The sequence below is a fragment of the Daphnia carinata genome, chromosome 6 (assembly GCF_022539665.2).
Source record: "Daphnia carinata strain CSIRO-1 chromosome 6, CSIRO_AGI_Dcar_HiC_V3, whole genome shotgun sequence".
In the NCBI taxonomy this organism is placed as follows: domain Eukaryota; kingdom Metazoa; phylum Arthropoda; class Branchiopoda; order Diplostraca; family Daphniidae; genus Daphnia; species Daphnia carinata.
In genome coordinates, this window is record NC_081336.1 from 10,552,857 (window position 1) to 10,574,887 (window position 22,031).

General features: G+C 41.8%; 1 protein-coding gene and 3 long non-coding RNA genes across 5 annotated transcripts; 1 reads left to right on the forward strand and 3 right to left on the reverse strand.

Moving 5' to 3' along the window:
- Positions 1-8,019: 8,019 nt before the first annotated feature.
- Positions 8,020-8,594, reverse strand: LOC130685820 (uncharacterized). Its single transcript, XR_008999712.2, has 3 exons — positions 8,433-8,594; positions 8,182-8,372; positions 8,020-8,060 (listed from the first exon to the last, which is right to left on the reverse strand). It is a non-coding gene; the product is annotated as an uncharacterized LOC130685820 (long non-coding RNA).
- A 1,115-nt stretch (positions 8,595-9,709) lies between these two features.
- Positions 9,710-10,667, reverse strand: LOC130685816 (uncharacterized). Its single transcript, XR_008999709.1, has 3 exons — positions 10,530-10,667; positions 10,109-10,470; positions 9,710-10,049 (listed from the first exon to the last, which is right to left on the reverse strand). It is a non-coding gene; the product is annotated as an uncharacterized LOC130685816 (long non-coding RNA).
- A 3,016-nt stretch (positions 10,668-13,683) lies between these two features.
- LOC130685815 (uncharacterized) lies at positions 13,684-14,861 on the reverse strand. 2 transcript variants are annotated; one of them, XM_057509095.2, is made up of 5 exons: positions 14,788-14,861; positions 14,594-14,686; positions 14,188-14,524; positions 14,008-14,117; positions 13,684-13,951 (listed from the first exon to the last, which is right to left on the reverse strand). In XM_057509095.2, exons 1-5 carry the CDS (start codon positions 14,851-14,853, stop codon positions 13,916-13,918), a joined length of 642 nt encoding a protein of 213 aa, XP_057365078.1. In that variant the 5' UTR covers positions 14,854-14,861; the 3' UTR covers positions 13,684-13,915. The 2 variants fall into 2 exon arrangements, with proteins under 2 accessions (XP_057365078.1, XP_057365079.1); XM_057509096.1 differs by having other exon boundaries at positions 14,594-14,705; positions 14,788-14,860.
- Positions 14,862-21,239: 6,378 nt separating this feature from the next.
- LOC130685803 (uncharacterized) lies at positions 21,240-21,912 on the forward strand. The gene is made up of 3 exons (XR_008999692.2): positions 21,240-21,437; positions 21,500-21,679; positions 21,746-21,912. It is a non-coding gene; the product is annotated as an uncharacterized LOC130685803 (long non-coding RNA).
- Positions 21,913-22,031: the final 119 nt, after the last annotated feature.

The following is a 22,031-nucleotide window of genomic DNA, read 5'->3' on the forward strand; positions in this document are numbered from 1 at the left end:
TTTGGTTTCAGGCTATCTTTATAATTTTTTATTAGTTTTGCGTTTGTTTAGAGTCCGCAAGCTCGTAGCTGATTTCCTCCTTTAGATACCGCCTGTCGACGGTTTGACAGCCTCACACAATTGAACGTATGCCAAAAAGTAATTGATCCAATTTAATGTATGCAATGTATACTAATTACACCATTCAAAACAATATTCCAACTGTTAGCTTTAAAAGTTTCCCTGTTTACCTCCGTTAGTTTTCCCGAAAATCTGCTAAATCCTCCATGGTTGATGCCGAAAATACCTACATTTATACTCCCAATCTCGAAAAACAATGCTCTTGAAAATCCAACGTTCACCAGACTACTCTTTCGAGCACTGTTTACGCAAAACAACGCCAGTTCTAGTACGGTAAGCGTCTTCACAGATGGCTCCCGTGACTTCGAAAACAACTCAACAGCATGCGCCATCTACTGCCCAAATTCTCAAGTGAAAAAAGCCTGGAAACTTTCTAGTGATACGAACATCTTCACAGCTGAATTGTTGGCTATTCTAAAGGCCATTGAACACGCTGACAACGGCCCGGCGCAGCTAATCCGGATCTTCTCGGACTCACTCAGAGCCATCTCCGCCATCAATGCTCTACACCCTTCAAACGAACTGGTGGTCAAGATTCGGAACAGGGCCTTAACTAGCTCTTCTGCCGGCTCCAAAGTTATTCTCTACTGGATTCCAAGCCATGTAGGCCTTCCAGAAAATGAATTAGTGGATCGTCTGGCAAACGACGCAAGAACGGATCCTAACTGCGAAAAAATCGATCTCGTCGACTCACCTAAACTCGCCCTAAATGTTTTTCGCATAGCATGGTCCAAGCTGATGTCTCTATACCTTGCGAGTCACCATGACTTCTTTGCTTCTCACCCTAGGAACTCCATTCACCCAGAACCCTGGTTGGTGCACCCTAACAGAGTCAGAAACAGCATTCTTCACAAACTCCGGTCGAACCGGCTACGTTTAAACGCCCGCGTTTCGTTATTTGATCCCTCTGTATCCCCATACTGCAGCTATGGCTGCCCTGTGAAAGAGACTCCCTCACATCTAATTATTGAGTGTCCCCACCTCGCTGCCGAAAGAGAGGAACTAAAAAGCTTCCTCTCGGAGTTAAAACTTCATTTGAACCTATCCAATCTCCTACATCCACCGCAAGTTTGTGACAACCTCACCAAATTCAAGATCAGGGACTTGGTTTTAAATTTCTTCTGGAAATCAGGACTCCACAAACGCTGCTAATCTAATTCAAAATCATCCCACTTTTCCGAGCAATTTCCCGGTGCCAATTTCGGTCTCCTAGGACGACCCGCTCTCGATATGGCAACGCCACACGGGAGGCACCTTAAGAAAGAAAGAAAAAAAAAAAAAAAAAGAATCTCATTGACGGATTTTGCTTCTAAGGTTTAGCTCATGAAACTTCGTTTGTAAAGAATACGTCCTGTTGAGGAATGTCACCAAAGATGCAAATCCTATGGGTAGGAATACCATAATATCATTCTTCTACTCTTTAACCACTCATGGTCTACTGTTAATCGTGATCTGAGTAGTGCACCATATTCATCTTCGTTGCAGTATCAGCTGTAACAACAGTCATTTCGGCAGTTGTAATCTCGACCTAGCCTACCAACAGACATAGACATGTACCTCAACACAATTTCTACTGGTATTTTAAATTTTTCTTCTGCCTCATATAGTTTGCCTTTTTATTTAAATTGAACATTCAACCATAGAACTGCCAACTCTTAGCTGTCTGCTGCCTATTTGCTGGCCCTACAGTCTTTTCAGTCTTCGGACAGCAGAAGTAAGTCGAATTGCTTTCAACGTTTGGTTACAACAACAATCTTATATTTCCCACTAACTGGTTCTTTTTCTTTACTTTTACGATTAAGAACAAAGCCTTCTTCGTGTTCGCCACGCCCGTCATTACCTTGCCCGTCATCCCGTCTTCGCTTCGGCCGTCGTTCCGTCTTGGCTTCGGCCGTCCGTCGTCGCCTCGCCCGTCGCCCCGTCTTCGTCTCGCCCGTCGTCGCCTCGCCCGTCGCCCCGTCTTCGCCTCGCCCGTCGCCCCGTCTTCGCCTCGCCCGTCGCCCCGTCTTCGCCTCACCCGTCGCCCCGTCTTCGCCTCGCCCGTCGCCCCGTCTTCGCCTCACCCGTCGCCCCGTCTTCGCCTCGCCCGTCGCCCCGTCTTCGCCTCGCCCGTCGCCCCGTCTTCGCCTTTCCCGCGTCACCTTCTCGCCCGGTCGCCACGTCTTCTCTTCGCCCGTCGCGCTATCATCGCCTCGCCCGTCGCCTCGTGGTCGCCACGTCATCGCCTGGTCTTTGTGGTATCGTTGTATTTTTTTATTGTGTAATTGTGTAGTACTAATTAACACGTTGGCTGCCACGCCCGTTTGCTCCCCCTTTTTTTTTTAGCTATATAGGGACGGGCCGCGCTGTTCTGCCTCATGGCCTATCTTTCATGAGGTGGAGTAGTTGCCACTGCCCAAGATTCGCCGAAAGGCAATTAGGCAACGCACCAGAGGGACTCCCTTTGTCCGATGTGTGGTGGAGACCTGGGGTGTGCGTTCCCACAACGGTCTCCATCATCATGTCAGCCCGGACTTGTCAGCGGGCAAGTCCCCCTTGGTCGCTATCCTTCCGATAGCGACGTAATTAATGTAAATTTAGTGGCGTGGCAGCCAACTTGTTAGTTAGTTATTTATGTATGTCTTGTATTGTGTTGTGTTGTAAGATGTGAATGTAAGTGGAGGATTTGTGGGAGGATGGAGGGACAATAAAAAATGTGTTAGATTTTTAAATAAAGTTTGTTTTTATTTATGAGAGTATTTTCATGAACTGGATTGGGGATCGAACCCTAGACCTCCAGCGTATCAGTTTAATACTTTACCATTGAGCCATCTACAACGTATACAAATATGTAATTTCTTCCTTAATACCTTTGTTTGTAGTGGATAAGTCGATACGCTTTCAAATGGGAATTATTGTCTGTATGGTTAACAGTGGCTCAATGGTAGAGCGTTCGACTGAGATATGAAATGTCTGAGGTTCGAATACCAGAATGATGCATATCAGCAAAAGATAAATGAAGAAATACCTCATGTGGATTACATGTAGACGTATAAAATAAGGTACAAGAAAGACAAAATAAGTAAAAAGATTTTTGAATTAAAAAAAAACAATTTTTATTGATGTAAAATTTTTTTGTGTCAACTAAGGTAGGAGAAAACTCTACCACATGAGTAGAGTCTCCCCCTACCTTAGTTGACTCACCGGGGAGATTACCCGGTGCGTGGCTAAGAGAAGCCGGAAAAGGATGAAGAGTGATGATAAGGACAAGTTTTCACGTGAGCGATTAACCGTTATTCGGATATGTGGGTAGCCCCAAGACCCTCAAAAAGATATCATCGAGCCAGGGGGACCCCCACGTCCCCTTTCCGGACAGCGCACTCACAACCTTTAACTGCTGATCACAGTAGGGGCATGACCCCCCTACGGGCTTATTAGAAATTTAGGGGAAACGGGGCCACAGAAAGAAGGGAGCCCAGATATGCACTTGAATTTAAGAGAATAAAACTCTTTACTGTTCGGGATGAATCAGCAATTAGCCGTGTCGTCTGAGTAGCGTTCTTTGAAAATTTAGCATCTCTTTTCGTCTTCTATTCTTAAACAGGGAAATATAATGGCTGGACATCTTTTACGGTTAGCTGCAAAATGTCATCAAGGAGACTGGAATGAAAGAGAAATTAAGATCAAGGTAAAATGTGACCACAGAATAGATGTGAACCAATTTTTGTGCTTCGCTTTAAATGAAACAAATACCGTTACATGGGAGGCTTGGATCACATTTTCCATGAGGATTCACCTACGCACTTAACTTGGAACACACCATGTGTGAGGGTTGGACCAAAATATCCATATCGTTTTCACGATACTGATGGGCTTATCATTTGGAACCTTTTCTGTAATTAAAGATGTTTTATTTAATAAACCCATGATCTCTAAACCATCAATCAAATACCGAATCGCTTACGAAGACATCTTTGGCAGAATGGCAGTCTGGTAGAAAATCAATATTCTTCTTGGGCCTCTTCGATTGCCAAAAATGGCAATAAGAACTGAACAGGGAACAGTTCACTAAAGAAAATGAGAACATTCCCTTTGTTATGCAGGGAATATTGCTGTAGTTATGCAAACAATCAGAGCTGTCTTACAGATTGGATGGGAAAATGGAAAGGTTTATCCCTAGATAACACCACCAACCAGTACTGTCACGTCACTGCACATACAGAGAAGAAAATTCAAAAGTTATTAAAAATTGAATACACCTTTTACCATCAGCATGATACTGCAACACATAGCTCTCGGAGATACTTATTCTACGAAAAATTTATCCCATTGTAGAGTAGATCTTGACTTAAACGTAACGCGAATGCCATCACCTAAAATTACAAAATTTAGATTACATGCCAGCATAACAAAAATGCTGCAAGCTTACATGTTGTAAGGACTCCCGATAAAACTTTAAAGTTAAATAAGTTAGTTAGATTATGTGTTCTATTTCTCATGTTGCGTTTGCCCCCCCCCCCCCCTTCTCCCCCACTTGACTCTTTCGCCTCTTGTTTCGTTTTTTATTACCCTTTCTTCGCATGACGTGGGGTCAACGACAGGACATAAATCAGTCGACCTCACGTTTCGCGTAACATTCTGGCTCTGTTGCGATGACCCCACGCAAACTTAGCGTTCCACGCCAAGTTGGCGTCATCAAGCCAAAGCGCGGTATAAAACCAACGCCTGAGCTGTGCCTTTTTTTTAGTATTCTTGCAACCTGCTGTCCAGTTAGTCGTGCCGTAGCACTCTATTTGTGTAACATTTAAATCCACGCTTGAGTTTTGTGTACCCTCTTACGTACTTCGAAATAAACTGAGTTCAACACCTACAACTGTCGTGTTTCTGATCGCCCTGCAAACATCCTCAACTGAGACGCCACTTCCCGTTCTGCCCAAGTCCACCACCACCCCCTTCCGACGTCGCCGTACCTTCAGCTCTCTCCAGCGCCATGACGTCCGCGTAAGTACTCCACACCTTGTCTCCTTCTTAACTTTCCCAAGTAGCGTTCTTTTTATATCCGTGCAGCCGACGTGATTGGCTGGCGGATCCTAACAAAGATAACTGTGTAATACCAGAATATTAGATTAAGATATTAACCTGACCGTTGTCAGTATTGTTTTATTGTTGTGTGTGGTAATCACCCCAGTTGCGTCAGACGTGACAGGAATTGATTATTGCAATGTGGTAAACAATGAATTTATACTGTCAGACGATCCATCAAACAGTATAGCCATCTACTGGTAAGGTATCCAGTTCTATTTCACTCAACGGCTCCCGATGTTAAAGAAGTTAGGGCTTGAAAATAAGCCCGACAAAATAAATAAGCCCGACACCATGGGGAATGTATTGCTTCTTCTTATGTAAAACACTGCAACAAGTGTGACTAGTGAATCAAAATCAAATCAGCTATGTTGGCATTGAATCTATATCACTTTTGGCCCCAAGGTATATCTTGTATTAAATTTTGTCTTGGCAGTAGCGTAAGAAGAGGAAATTGTTGTGAAACTACCTTGAGTGGAGCCAAATATTCCAATGCTGATACATGGGAGCTCAGCAATTTTAAATTTAGCAACTTTGTATCAGGAATTTCTACTGCAGACGGTCCCCCGAACACTCGTTTTGGAAATACACCGACTTTAAAAACTACTGGCGCGCCAGTACATTACAGCGCTAGCGTGACACATCAAAGTTATTTAATCCTATGTATTTCCAAAACGGTTGATTTTATGAAAAAACTAGCAATTTTCTCGGAATCAGCATTAAATTTTGAGTATATTCTGCCATTTTCAAGCAATTCCAACGATGGTCAATTTTTGACGGTTTTGGAGGCAATTTTCGGTTTTGGAGGACATTTTCCCACCGTCATTTTCTTCGTTTTTCTCCATTTTGTTAAGCCCAATGTCAAAGCAGAGCCGATAATCGTGATCAACGTTCAATTTCGCATCGGAATAATGTATTTTTTATTAAATTAAGCAAGGATTACGAAAATTGATATCTTTTACAAGTGAACCTTATGGCATTAGAAGTATTAAAAGGGTAAGTTGCTACAGACCTTACCCTAGCCCCGGACGATCGCTGAAACCCAATGTAGAAAACTGAATATCGTACCAATAGGTGACAATAAGGTTCGGGGGACCGTCTGCAGTAGAAATTCCTGATACAAAGTTGAAACTTATTTTTATTCGATGCTTGAAACTGTTAAATGCTAGTATTTGGTGCTAACATATAATTTGACGCAAAGATGTTGGGGAAATGTTTTAGGGCATTTTCCGCTATTAAAGTCACCACTTGAAACACTTAAATAATTTGATAAAATTTTATATGTTAAACAGGAATAAACCCGTTAATAACTTAGTATTAAAAAAAAAATCAGGAAAATAGTTGTTAAATTATTAGTTAAGATTGACTATACGTTTACTATTGACGATGACGACAGATGGGTGAATTCAACACAGATGCTGAAAAACAAAGAAAACCAACACATTTCTACAGATTCATTATAACTTCTTGCAGTTGATGGCGAAATTTTCAAGAAACGAAACTAAGCTTCACTACTATCTAACACTACTTTTCTCCTACATTCAAGCTTACTTTCAAAATGTAAAAAAAGTTACTAATGAATTATCCACTAATCAAGCTTACCATCAAACTGAAGTATTGTTTTTTTAATTAACGCCAACTTACGATGTCTGTGCTTCTTCTAGTTTGAATAAATCTGTTCAATCAAAAACGTCAAGAATCCAAGTCCAGTACCAATGCCTCGAATTAAACCAAAATTTCTTAAGTGCAAAAAAAATTTGATTATCACCTTGATTCGTCATGATGTTCATCACATAGAACATATGAAATCCAAATCAAGTAAAAGACTTCTTTGCTGCGAAATATTGCTTACTTCTTTGGGTTGGCTGTTTAATTCTGAATCAATGGTAGACGGACTCAAAGTGTTCTTCTTATTCCTTGATACATGGCACAACAAGGCTAAATCCATCCCCCCATGTCAGGAGAGGAAGGTATAGTCCATCCTTGCTACACGAACCAGCGTTAAGTAGAAAGAGTTCGCCACGCCGTTGTAAGGAACGGCCAACCGTACTCTTTACATTTCCCACGCTTGCAACCCTTTTTTCCCCTCTTCCGCCAACAGGTCATCTGCCGGTGGCTCTGGCCTTCAAACTTGTCACTTCTTCACATAGGTGTTACATTTACACGCAGAATATTTATTCCCGTTGGGACACTTAATCCTAAACGACCTTGCTTCTTCGTATAAATGGTGTACTTTTTCCAGATTGCCAGCATTCCACTTTTAGTAATTCTACCGTGCAGTCTACTTTTTACGGCCAAGCAGTCTACTTTCAGTTGTCATCACAGCGAGTCTTCTTTTAAGTGCCATCTCTGTCAGACTGTCTCCGTAAGTCTCCTTTCGTCAATTATCAATTTGGTCTTTGTAAAAATACTCGAAAACAGTGCAACAATACAGTTCATCATCGCTATCCAATAATTAAAAGTAAGGAACGGATTTTTTCGAACCTTACATTTGGTGACAGTGAAGGGATAGATCATTCGAACCTTACACCGTCGATACCCTTACAGAATTTAAAAATAAAAAAACATGATGCCCATAAGTTATCTACTGAAAATCAATGCATAAACCATTTTCCGCTACCTCATCATTTATGAGTTGATAGAACAAACCCTCATGCGTCCCGTACATATGCGCAATAGTTTGATTAATTAGCACGAACGAATACCTGTGGAATAAAGAGGGTAGTTTTTTAGAATAACAAACAACAAATAAGCAGACAAATTAAGTTCAACCTACGTAAAGTTTAATATTGCCGCTAGCCATTCGACCAAATAACCGTCCGATCAGTCCAAGTGTAGGTGCCATTCGGTCCTCGCTTTTAAGTATCGAAAAGTGGTTGCTAAATCGGAATAAATAAAAAATAATTGATAAGCTTCGTACAATACCATTTTCACTAAAGAAGAGCACATTTAGGACATTACGATTACTTCTAACGAGAATACATCTACACTGGTACTTACATCAAACATTAAAAAATTGAAGTGTCAACCAGTAAAAAAAAAAATTGACCAAATCATTGTCAGATTAAACGTTTCAGCGTAGAAACAACTGTGTACATTGGCATTTGTGAGTGTTGAAGACTGGATTATAAATACATTGATTGCAATGCTATGGCTAAAAGTTTGCAACCAGGCTGTTAAAATCAATGAATCTGAATAAGAAAATACAATCAAATTTAAACATTAACAATTTAGTTGTAAATGTCAACTACTTGAATCGTTGATGAAGCCCAATTTCTCCATTTGGCGCCCTTTGGTATAACAAGGCCTTTTAAAGTTCACGTAGTAAAGATGACAGACAAAATTCTTCCGGTTTTGGGACTACCATTTGCAGTTATCTCGAATAACTTTACAGAACTGCAAGTTCACTCAGCAAAACCCTGGCAAAAAAATTACAAAATGCAAAGTGAATTTTCCCTACTTACTGGTGCTAAACAAATGATGAAACAAAAAGGTTTATACCGTGATTTAAAAATCCTTATTTTGTTTACTGTCAAAACGTCATGTGACTCAATTCATTACATTCTGTGGTATTGACCACTAGATGGCGTTCCTCTTACCTCACTTCCCTCCGCTAGATGTCACTGTTTAACGATTAAAATGGTTACGATTTGTACAGAACTTGATCTCGGCATGGCAAGTTCTATAGCCGCTGTTCAATACGAAACCACCATTACGCCCCGGTATTTGATAACGCCAATATATTTAGTAGATGCCTATTTACTAGAGCAATCTGGCGGTCTAAAACTGTCAGATACCGGAACATATTGGCGATTTAGTAAGGAATGCCATGTCGGGAACTTAGAGCGCGTAGCTTAGGTTGTTTAGCATACGTTACTGTTCCTGATGCACTTCATGCCAGTACCGCACGTCGGAGTATTCCAACCTTACAATCATATCTTTGTCATAGCTCAAGATAAGCCGAGCCGTTTCGTGTCACTGCGTACATGAGCAACCATCTTTCATTTGATCTATGCAATATATCGTTTAGCCCTTCCTAGCAGCGCTTTTGGTATTACTTGAGTTTCCTGATCGTCTTCTTCTGGTGTTGTTCAAAACCAGGATTGCTTAATCCCCAAATGATTTAGATCAGTTTCGTCCAAAATTTAAAACCTGACCCCCGGCAAGACAAATACTCCACGGTCGAGGAAATCGTTGAATCGCACCGCTGTCGCGACAACAATATTACACCCAGCTTGAAGATTTGACCGCTGATAGCTCGTGACAATTCCTCCATATACAATCACAGATTTTAAAACCGAATTGTAGGAGAATTAACACGCCCCCCGGTGAATTTGAATGGCCAATTCACGAGTGGGTGCGACAATTACAACTTCTGGCTTTTGCTCCATGGAATGAGACGCACCAGCAACACCTTGTTCAAGCAATATGTTCAAAACCGGTACCAAGTACGCCACCTGCATGAAAAAGTGTTAAATTTTAGATGACTTAATCAACGAATATCACAAAGGGTTTGTGGAATACCTTAGATGCAATTGGACCTTTTAGTAGTCGTAATTACCAGCGTGCCCACTCAAAATTACTTTTACTTCAACTTACCCAGTTCACACCGAACCCTTCGAATGAAGTCAGTACCAGGACATCCAGGTTTCAAAATTACTAAGCGTTAATTAATTGGACTACTGTTTTGCCGGAGCCCGTGACAGCACAACCAATTAAATTTCTTTTGGCAAGAATACCTGCAACGGAAGCTTTCTGAACAGGTGTTGGTTTTATGTAGCCAGAATTCTTAAGTTTTGAAGTAGTAGTAGGTGCAGGCCTGCTTCTTAGAATGATGTTATGTGTTGAGGTACATCTTTTCCTGTAATCTAAAGCAAACCGAATAGATATTTTCAAGTCACAAAATACAGTTTGAAAAATGGCTTACCTGGAGGACTACTTTCACATGTCACAGCTTCCGGAATATATTGTTCACTCGGCTTTCCATCTTCCGTCAATTCACTGAATAGATTCGGGCAGCTTTCCGAGGTGTGGCCAGCTTCATTACGCTGTGGTAAAACAATGAACACTGCAACATAAAATATTTTTGTGAAGATACAGTTGGTGCTTATGTTGTAACACTTGCTGCCACCAATGCCTCCTCCTTGTGGGAAATCCCTTGCTACATGGCCCTCTTCTTCGTTAAAAATGGACACCTAAAACGTTTTTGTTTTCTTTTTTACCTCATGGCAGGTATCACTTCCCCAACCGCCACGGTTTTGTCCTTCGAGAAACGTCCCCTTCCCCATACTATCAAAAGAACCAAGAAGTTAAATTCGCACATCTTTTTCGATATATTTTCATCTTACTTTGTGACGTCAACGGGCCACTGCCACCGCCCCCACCAGCTTGTGGACACTCTCTGGCAAAATATCCTTCTCGGCACTGTTAAACAAAACCATATCAAAGTAATCACACTAGGAATACAAGAAAACACTTACCTTGTGACAAAGGGCAGAAAACTAGATCAGAATGAAACAAATCTTTGCGCGTGTAGACATCAGATGTCATCTAGCGGTTAGAAATAACAAAGTTTTTCGACTGGCATCTAACGTCTGGCTTAAGAAACGTTTTTAACAGTGCCATCTAGTGTCCGGAAGAAAAAACTTTTTTGGACTATCTAGTGTCCGGAAGAACGAACTTTTACAGTGCCATCTAGTGTCCGGTAGAAGAAACACTTGGGACAGTTCCATCTAGCGATTCGAAATACTACGATGCGACTGCCATCTAACCTCTGGCACAAGAACCACTTTAAAGTAGTATTCGAAAACTTCCTCCCGTTCTTGTGCCTCGCGTTCATCCACTTTTTCGCAACCCTCTTCGTCTTCCGACCCTACATCAGCACCTTCCTCAGCTACAGGACCACGCGGTGAACCAATTAGACCTGGACTTCTTCAATTACTTCTTGAGCTACTCCGTGGTCTTCCTCTTCTTCCGGGTCCTCTTCCTCCTCAACTTCATCGTAATCTCCTTCCAATTCTTCTTCCTCCTCTCTCCCAACAGATTTATTGTCAACTCCTTCAGCCTCATCGCTACTAGAATCCAGGTCATAGATCCACGTCAAATCCATAAAGACGTATTGAACTAGACGATGTTTCGTAACGTCGTCCACGTCCGGCCTTAAATACGCCGATAGCAAAGCATACAGTGATGGAGGTGGATAAGTTTGAATGTCCCGTTGGTTTGTTGTGCCTTTTTCTTCTGCCAACAACTCCAAGACGGACGCAGGGACCAGTTGGTCAATCAAAAGAACTTCAGCTGCTTTGACAGAGGAACTGAGACTCTCAATCTCAGATTCCCTATTCCGGTAGAATTGTTCCAGCTGGCGGCGAGGATAGGGCGATAAACTGCAGCTTTCGTTGACGTTCGTTGAGTTTCGAGTGTTCGTTGAGCGTTGACAGTGCAGCTGTCGCTCCATTTCTTGGCACGAGTGATCGAAAAGGATGTTGCAAAGATTTTCACGCAGGGGAGTTGACCACTTTCTGCCATGCCCATTTCTCAACAAAGTACGCTCGCAGTCCACCGAAAAAAAATCATAGGTCAGACTTGTTCATTTAACCCCAAAGTTCTTTCACATTTTCACCACGATGAGGTGAAAATGTTTGCTCTAGCGATCGATCGTTGAATTTTTCTTGGTTTCTGTTAAACTTTAAATTATTTAACTTAGAGCAAGTGACGTCTCGTACGATCACCAGGTCAATGCAATGAGAAGTTGTAAAAGTAATTCAATTGTTTTTCTTTGTTTAGGCTATTCCCAAAAACTAATTGAAATCGTGTTTCATAAGCCACATTTTTTTAACTGGTAGCCCTACGTGGTAGGACCATCGAAGCTCTTCACTAAGTATTAAAACACTAGAATTCGTTGAAGCATTTTTTTTAACAGCTTTATTTTTTAAATCCAAATTATTTCCGAAAGTACAGGCAATCTGTAGTAACCAACATTGAATTTCTGAAAGAAATCGAAAGAAAAGAGAAGATGGAGAGGTATAACTAGGAAAATGTAAGTATGCTTAGAAAACCTGTGGACTTTCTTCAAATCACGTCCCATCTAAACGAAGGTGCAAACTTCACATCACATTCAAAATGGCAGCTATTGAAATTTAAAAGACTAGTTTACAGTGTCTGCAACGATGGTCCCCTATTTTCAATAACTACAAATAGACGGCATCTAAGAATCAAGAATGAAACGTAAGTGAAGGAATGAAAAATGGATCATTTCTGAATAAGAAAACCTGTCCACTTACACAGTACTAAAGTACTTACACAGCAGACAGGTATTCAAAGTATCAAAAATGATCATTGTCATCAATTCTTCCTTCAGTCTGATAGAACCTTCTGAAACCAAATACATTGGCTGAAACTTGGTGGCATCATGATAACCGAATGAAATTGGGGGTGGGAGAGAGGTGACAATGGCCATAACGATTAAAAAAATTTTCCGCTTTAACAGCATAGTAATTTCATAACCAATTATGCCATTGTCGTCTCTCTTCACCTATTAACGTTCAGTGTATCAAAATGCCGATGTTCCGTAGCCAATGCACATCAGTCGCCAAAGTTACAATAAAAAAGAAATGAAAAATCGATACCAATGACAATGACCATAATGAGATTAGGGAACTGCTTCCTTTGACAGCAAACAGGTTTCCTAAGCGTCAAAGATGTTCATTGTCGTATGTCGCCATTCACTTCCGTCCAGTAGAGCATAATGCCATCAATTTGCAGCCACCACATCGAATCAGATCAATTTTGCCCCTTCCTTTAAACGTTACGAATTTAAACAAAACCAAAGCACACAGAATTATCTAAGCTTCAAAACATATTCATTGTTAGACCTTCTTCTCCTCTGCTTTCATTTCGTTGTTAGAAGAACGATGTCCAAACATCGTTTTGAGTCTTTTGAAGAATTTCTTCCCCTTTTTTTCTGCCTTTGGCTCCGGAAACATTTCTTTGGCGAAAGCCACTTCTGCCATCTTCTTCTCAAAATCGATATTTTCGTTTTCGACAATCACTTGCAGGGCTTTTTCTCTTCGCTGGACAAGTTCGGTTAGTTCCGCGCGCTCTACTTCCGATGACGCAGAAGCAACCCTAGCAGAAATTCAGAGGGCAAAATCCCATCCAAGACTGGTATTTAGGACTCGTCTAGAGTCCTAGACTGGTCCAGCGGGCGGGTATTTGGACCCCTTGTTTGCAGCCATAACTGCCTCCTAGACTGGTATCGAGGACGGTTAAAAAAAGAAGATTTAAGACGGTGAGCCTCTTAAGTAAAAGCCAAAAGCCGTTCACATACCCGGCCGTTAGACTCAGCCGGGGCTCATCTTCTATACTCGTCCCAATACTCGTACCCGATATCCGTTATGGGACGGTTTTTAAAATGCACTTTTACTCCCTACGTTAAATTTTTATAGTTTCACAAAATAAAGATCTGCAAAATAACACAAATTGCTTTATATTTATCATGACATGACTGATAATCCAGTTCGTTCTGGCAACATAACAACAGGGCACAAAGACTAGAAAGGCGCAATGTGGCCAACACGGCATGGCGAGAACACAGAAAAAACATCTTTTAGGACATTTAAACCAAAAATTTGTAAGTTATTCAGTGGGTTTTTTGAATTTCTTTATGTTCTTCTCCAAAGCATCAATTTTGGACTGCAGTTCTGCCTCGTAAATAGTATTAGGTACTGGCGCTTCAAAAGTTGGGCCCTTGGTTCGCCACTGTTGCTACCTGAATTTTAAAAAAGTTTTGAATTTTTAAGTTCGAAAATACCTTAATGTAATTACTTTGAATAATGTTGATGACGGAACTTGTTCTGATTGCCGTAACAACTGTAGGCGGACTGCTGTCTTCACGTTTTCCTCTCGTAAAAGTAGGTAAGCTCTCGTAAAATTCACTGCAATAACAAAATAAAAATTAATTCTAGAGATTACAATACAATTGCACATAAAGTAATTGAAACTTACCAGGCTTGTTCTCTGGATTCATAATATTATGAACATCGTATTCCAGCCAAGTATTGAATGGATGGTGGAATCTTTCAAATGTTTTTTCCCCCCAACACGCAGGATTCAAATTGCCTTCTGATGTAGTACATGGTGGGTACAGCAGAAACTTGTGGTCCGTTGATAACCAGTAACGGGTCACAAAGCTGTATAAACATAAGAGATTGTTGTCACAGCCCCTCTCTAAGGTTTGTACGATAAACCATGAAGGCTCTTTGTATTTGGAAGGTTTGCTTTTTTCATTAGTTTCCTGTATCGTAACATATCTTCCACACCATTCTGGAAATGGTCTTCCATCCTAGGGATAAACATTTAGAACCACATAAAATGTTTAATAATAATATACAACATTGAAGAAAAAGTGTACCTGAATGTTCGTTGCAACGTGTGACTGCTGAATTATGTCGTGGTTGGTATGTAACACGTTATCTTCAACTACACAATCCATGGTGGCAGTAATCTTTTGAAATTGGTCAAAGCTTTGCATTAGTAATATTAAATGTGCACTACGAATGCAAAAGACTTTGCACCAGACGTAGAATATTAAACAAGAAATCAAACCTGCGTGTAATTTAGCGTTTCAAAACGGTACAATAACGTGAGTCTCTGTCGAAGAACTTCAAGCATTTCTGTGAAATACGTACAAATTTCATACGGACAGCATGGGCGTTGCCAGTTTTCCCATTTCGGGTTTTTTATATAAATATAAAATAATGTGTGGGGAAACTATTTTCTGTTGTATTCACAATTTCTTTTCAATTATTTTCAATTCTTTTAGTAAGGTTATTTGATTGCTAAGCTAGAATTATGCATGTACGCGTACAAAGGAAAAAAAAGGAATGAAAGTTAAGTATTGATTTTCCCTTGCATGCCTGTTAGACGTAATCGATTTCCTCCAAAGCAGACGACAACAATTTTGTTGTCTGGAAGGCCAGGTTGATGCTAAACAATATTGGATCGTGCCTGAATGCGCAAACGGAAAACGTTATAAAAATTGTAGCAATCTTATTCCGCATTTAAAATTTATTTATTAATTGAAGAAGATTAGTCAAAAGGGGATTTTCATCTTCATGAACACCGTCTCAACAATCAGTTTGCATCAACTAATTAAAACACTTACAATAACTTGTTGCTGGTACAACAAACAAGTAAATGTCAACAAACTAGCATTCCCGGTTAGCTTTTAGCTTTAAAAAATAAATAGTACAAATGATAATTGAATTAAAAGATATATATCTTTTCACGACCTACCTTTATATTTCTTTTTCACGACGTTTCCTCTGATATCAGAGGAAACGTCGTGGGGTTGGAAACACATAAATTTTTAATAGAATACTGGTATTTTTACCAGTCAAGATGAGTTCCAAAAGTCAGTAAAGGACGAGTCCAATCCTAGTATTTTGTCTGTACATCAATCAAATATTTTTGTAGAAAATTGTAAGAACGTAGGCCAGTGAAAAAACGAGTCTCATACTGGTTTTTTGTATCCACATCAATCCCAATTTTTTCAGAAAATTTGGAGGACATAGGCCAGTATTAGACGAGTATAATACTCGTACCACGGGCTGTAGCGCTCGGCTTTCGTGCTAGCGTACAAGAGACCAGTAAAAAATGAGCCCAACATTGGTACTAGGGACTTAAGCGCTTCGCTTCTTTTCTGCGTCCATAAAACCGGATTTGTACTAAGCTAGTACCAGACAACGAACCGAAAGTACTTAAGCAAGTTGATTCCGTATTCAGTACGCAAACTTGTCCGGAAAAATGAGTTCAAATTAGAGTATCGCGGACGCAGACCCCATCCGGACACAAAGTTTCTGCTAGGGAAGTTTGTTTTTCTTATTTTTAAGCTCGTCTTCTGCATCACGTATAACTTCGCAGGACCTCCTTCTGTCATTTTCATAAATATTTTTAAGCTTAGAAAAAGTCTTCCTGAGGTTGTCGATACAGTTGGATTCTTCGAGCTCAATGACTAGCGGTTCAAATTCGTTCTCGGACTCGGCCCTTTTTATCTCGAACGCTACCATTAATGTCCATTATGGTCTCTGACATGTGCTGCTCATACTCTTCGCGATTTTCATTATTCTTGTGCTTTGCCATCTCGATGCGTAACCCCAAGTAATTGATCATAGAACCGGTCAAGTCTAGCACTGTTTTAGGTCCGGCATCTGATTTTGTTGACGGCGCTTGGGGAGGCGTTTCATTTCCCGTTGTGCGTGTTATTTTAATCAAATGCGCATTTTCTTCATGTAAACGGAGCTTGTGGAAGTGTCTACGACCCAGGAAGTTGGGCATAGCCTTATATCCTGCACACACGTAAATTGGGGTTTCAAATGATTCGCCGTCTAATTCAACAAAGGGGTAGAAAAATCCAACGAGGTCATCCCATTTTACGTGCTCTTTGAACTTCCCTGTACGCTTCGCCATGACCAAAGTGATCTTCGTAAAAGGCGTTAAGTCTGGCTCGTCTAATTTTTGCCATTGGTCTAAACTGATGATGGAATGTTCACAGCCTTTGTCAATCACCATATCCACTTGATGCCCGTTCATTGTTACCTGCACGGACTTGGTCTTGATGGGTTTGTCTTCTGTCAAAAATCCCGGTTTGACTAATTTCTTTTTCATTCGCTCGAAGAACGATGGCTTCGACTGTTTGACGTCCTTTGCAGGTGTCGTGTTGATCGCTGCGCCGCTTACTGTATCGGTGTCTGTGGGAGGGGGCTCGAGCATTCTTAACAGCTCCTTCCGGCGCCCAAGAAACGGGGATGCTTTTGATCTCGGGACTTGCTCCATTACGCTGGTAGTAGATTCATCCACTATGCCAGAATCGTCTACTAAAATATTTTGAGCAGAATCAGTTTCATTTACCGGTGCGCTGTTCTCTGCTTGGCAAACAGATCTCGGGACTAGCTCAATTACACTGGTAGTAGATTCATCCGCTATGCCAGAATCGTCTACTAAAATATTTTGAGCAGAATCAGTTTCATTTACCGGTGCGCTGTTTTCTTGCTCTTGCTCCCTACCGTATTGTGCCGTCTGCATTCGCAGAATTTTTTTCGTGCTGATCAATTCTTTTTTTGTGCTGATCAATTCTTTTTTCGTTTGACGTAACAACTTTTTTAGTGCTTTCATTTTCTTCATGTCGTTCTTCTTAGCTAACCGAAGTTGCTTCTGATTCACTTCTATCTGCCTTTCTAGTTTGTTACGCGTCTCTGCTGCCTCGTTTAATGACAATTTCGACGCAGTCAGATTTCTATTTGTCCGCTTCGGTTCATCTTTGTAAAATTTCAAGTCAGTGTCTCGAAATCCAGCTTTAGGCCTAGGCGTAGTTCCATCTGGTTTCTCTGCTTGGCAAACAGTACTAGATGAAGTATTCTGGGGTAAAGGATGCGTCATGTTACATTCCTGTAACAAGTCGTTCCTGTTTTCTGGTGTAAACTGTTCAGGTTGTTCTTCTCTGATGGAAGATCCTGTTGATCCTGTGACGAACGTGAAGTTATTCATCCGCCTATGCCTAAAGCTAGATTTCGAGACACTGACTTGAAATTTTACAAAGATTGGTTCACATCTATTCTGTGGTCACATTTTACCTTGATCTTAATTTCTCTTTCATTCCAGTCTCCTTGATGACATTTTGCAGCTAACCGTAAAAGATGTCCAGCCATTATATTTCCCTGTTTAAGAATAGAAGACGAAAAGAGATGCTAAATTTTCAAAGAACGCTACTCAGACGACACGGCTAATTGCTGATTCATCCCGAACAGTAAAGAGTTTTATTCTCTTAAATTCAAGTGCATATCTGGGCTCCCTTCTTTCTGTGGCCCCGTTTCCCCTAAATTTCTAATAAGCCCGTAGGGGGGTCATGCCCCTACTGTGATCAGCAGTTAAAGGTTGTGAGTGCGCTGTCCGGAAAGGGGACGTGGGGGTCCCCCTGGCTCGATGATATCTTTTTGAGGGTCTTGGGGCTACCCACATATCCGAATAACGGTTAATCGCTCACGTGAAAACTTGTCCTTATCATCACTCTTCATCCTTTTCCGGCTTCTCTTAGCCACGCACCGGGTAATCTCCCCGGTGAGTCAACTAAGGTAGGGGGAGACTCTACTCATGTGGTAGAGTTTTCTCCTACCTTAGTTGACACAAAAAAATTTTACATCAATAAAAATTGTTTTTTTTTAATTCAAAAATCTTTTTACTTATTTTGTCTTTCTTGTACCTTATTTTATACGTCTACATGTAATCCACATGAGGTATTTCTTCATTTATCTTTTGCTGATATGCATCATTCTGGTATTCGAACCTCAGACATTTCATATCTCAGTCGAACGCTGTACCATTGAGCCACTGTTAACCATATAGACAATAATTCCCATTTGAAAGCGTATCGACTTATCCACTACAAACAAAGGTATTAAGGAAGAAATTACATATTTGTATACGTTGTAGATGGCTCAATGGTAAAGTATTAAACTGATACGCTGGAGGTCTAGGGTTCGATCCCCAATCCAGTTCATGAACATACTCTCATAAATAAAAACAAACTTTATTTAAAAATCTAACACATTTTTTATTGTCCCTCCATCCTCCCACAAATCCTCCACTTACATTCACATCTTACAACACAACACAATACAAGACATACATAAATAACTAACTAACAAGTTGGCTGCCACGCCACTAAATTTACATTAATTACGTCGCTATCGGAAGGATAGCGACCAAGGGGGACTTGCCCGCTGACAAGTCCGGGCTGACATGATGATGGAGACCGTTGTGGGAACGCACACCCCAGGTCTCCACCACACATCGGACAAAGGGAGTCCCTCTGGTGCGTTGCCTAATTGCCTTTCGGCGAATCTTGGGCAGTGGCAACTACTCCACCTCATGAAAGATAGGCCATGAGGCAGAACAGCGCGGCCCGTCCCTATATAGCTAAAAAAAAAAGGGGAGCAAACGGGCGTGGCAGCCAACGTGTTAATTAGTACTACACAATTACACAATAAAAAAATACAACGATACCACAAAGACCAGGCGATGACGTGGCGACCACGAGGCGACGGGCGAGGCGATGATAGCGCGACGGGCGAAGAGAAGACGTGGCGACCGGGCGAGAAGGTGACGTGGCGACGGGAAAGGCGAAGACGGGGCGACGGGCGAGGCGAAGACGGGGCGACGGGCGAGGCGAAGACGGGGCGACGGGTGAGGCGAAGACGGGGCGACGGGCGAGGCGAAGACGGGGCGACGGGTGAGGCGAAGAAGACGGGGCGACGGGCGACGGGGCGAAGACGGGGCGACGGGCGAGGCGACGACGGGCGAGACGAAGACGGGGCGACGGGCGAGGCGACGACGGGGCGACGGCCGAAGCCAAGACGGGACGACGGCCGAAGCGAAAACGGGATGACGGGCAAGGTAATGACGGGCGTGGCGAACACGAAGAAGGCTTTGTTCTTAATCGTAAAAGTAAAGAAAAAGAACCAGTTAGTGGGAAATATAAGATTGTTGTTGTAACCAAACGTTGAAAGCAATTCGACTTACTTCTGCTGTCCGAAGACTGAAAAGACTGTAGGGCCAGCAAATAGGCAGCAGACAGCTAAGAGTTGGCAGTTCTATGGTTGAATGTTCAATTTAAATAAAAAGGCAAACTATATGAGGCAGAAGAAAAATTTAAAATACCAGTAGAAATTGTGTTGAGGTACATGTCTATGTCTGTTGGTAGGCTAGGTCGAGATTACAACTGCCGAAATGACTGTTGTTACAGCTGATACTGCAACGAAGATGAATATGGTGCACTACTCAGATCACGATTAACAGTAGACCATGAGTGGTTAAAGAGTAGAAGAATGATATTATGGTATTCCTACCCATAGGATTTGCATCTTTGGTGACATTCCTCAACAGGACGTATTCTTTACAAACGAAGTTTCATGAGCTAAACCTTAGAAGCAAAATCCGTCAATGAGATTCTTTTTTTTTTTTTTTCTTTCTTTCTTAAGGTGCCTCCCGTGTGGCGTTGCCATATCGAGAGCGGGTCGTCCTAGGAGACCGAAATTGGCACCGGGAAATTGCTCGGAAAAGTGGGATGATTTTGAATTAGATTAGCAGCGTTTGTGGAGTCCTGATTTCCAGAAGAAATTTAAAACCAAGTCCCTGATCTTGAATTTGGCGAGGTTGTCACAAACTTGCGGTGGATGTAGGAGATTGGATAGGTTCAACTGAAGTTTTAACTCCGAGAGGAAGCTTTTAGTTCCTCTCTTTCGGCAGCGAGGTGGGGACACTCAATAATTAGATGTGAGGGAGTCTCTTTCACAGGGCAGCCATAGCTGCAGTATGGGGATACAGAGGGATCAAATAACGAAACGCGGGCGTTTAAACGTAGCCGGTTCGACCGGAGTTTGTGAAGAATGCTGTTTCTGACTCTGTTAGGGTGCACCAACCAGGGTTCTGGGTGAATGGAGTTCCTAGGGTGAGAAGCAAAGAAGTCATGGTGACTCGCAAGGTATAGAGACATCAGCTTGGACCATGCTATGCGAAAAACATTTAGGGCGAGTTTAGGTGAGTCGACGAGATCGATTTTTTCGCAGTTAGGATCCGTTCTTGCGTCGTTTGCCAGACGATCCACTAATTCATTTTCTGGAATGCCTACATGGCTTGGAATCCAGTAGAGAATAACTTTGGAGCCGGCAGAAGAGCTGGTTAAGGCCCTGTTCCGAATCTTGACCACCAGTTCGTTTGAAGGGTGTAGAGCATTGATGGCGGAGATGGCACTGAGTGAGTCCGAGAAGATCCGGATTAGCTGCGCCGGGCCGTTGTCAGCGTGTTCAATGGCCTTTAGAATAGCCAACAATTTAGCTGTGAAGATGTTCGTATCACTAGAAAGTTTCCAGGCTTTTTTCACTTGAGAATTTGGGCAGTAGATGGCGCATGCTGTTGAGTTGTTTTCGAAGTCACGGGAGCCATCTGTGAAGACGCTTACCGTACTAGAACTGGCGTTGTTTTGCGTAAACAGTGCTCGAAAGAGTAGTCTGGTGAACGTTGGATTTTCAAGAGCATTGTTTTTCGAGATTGGGAGTATAAATGTAGGTATTTTCGGCATCAACCATGGAGGATTTAGCAGATTTTCGGGAAAACTAACGGAGGTAAACAGGGAAACTTTTAAAGCTAACAGTTGGAACTTGCACAACACAACACTTGGGGTACTTCTGGTGTTCCATAAGGTGAGGCTAGAGTAAGTACTTTTCGCACTATCATAGAAAGGGTTCTTTGGTTTACTTTGCAGCTTTATGAGGTAAAGGCAGGCTAACCATTCACATCTGCAATGAATGGGGGTTATGCCTGTGTCCAGCCACAGATGTGCACGAGGAGTGGAGTTTGGAGCCAGAAGGATTGCACGAAGAATTCAGTTTTGGATTGTATCCAGCTTCCTGGTAAGGGGAGATCTGCCCTGAAGGATACTTAGGTAAGAATAGTCTACAATGCTTCTTACTAATGCTGTGTACAGATTGACCAGGAGTTTGGGTTTCAGGTTCAGATTCTTCCTAACCAGGATTTTGAAGAAGTTTGCTCTTCGAGAAACCTTTGTAACTAAATCTTGCAGATGTTGGTTCCAGTTGAGCTTACGGTCAAAGGTGATACCCAGGAATTTGCCATGACTGACGGCAGGGATACTCTCACTGTTAAAGGTCAGATGGAGAGGGACGTAGTTCTTAATTCTTCTGCTGAACGATATGGAGAAACACTTGGACACAGAGATTTGGAATCTCCAGGTAGCACACCATCTTTCAAATTTTCTTATTGCAGTTTCTAGCCTT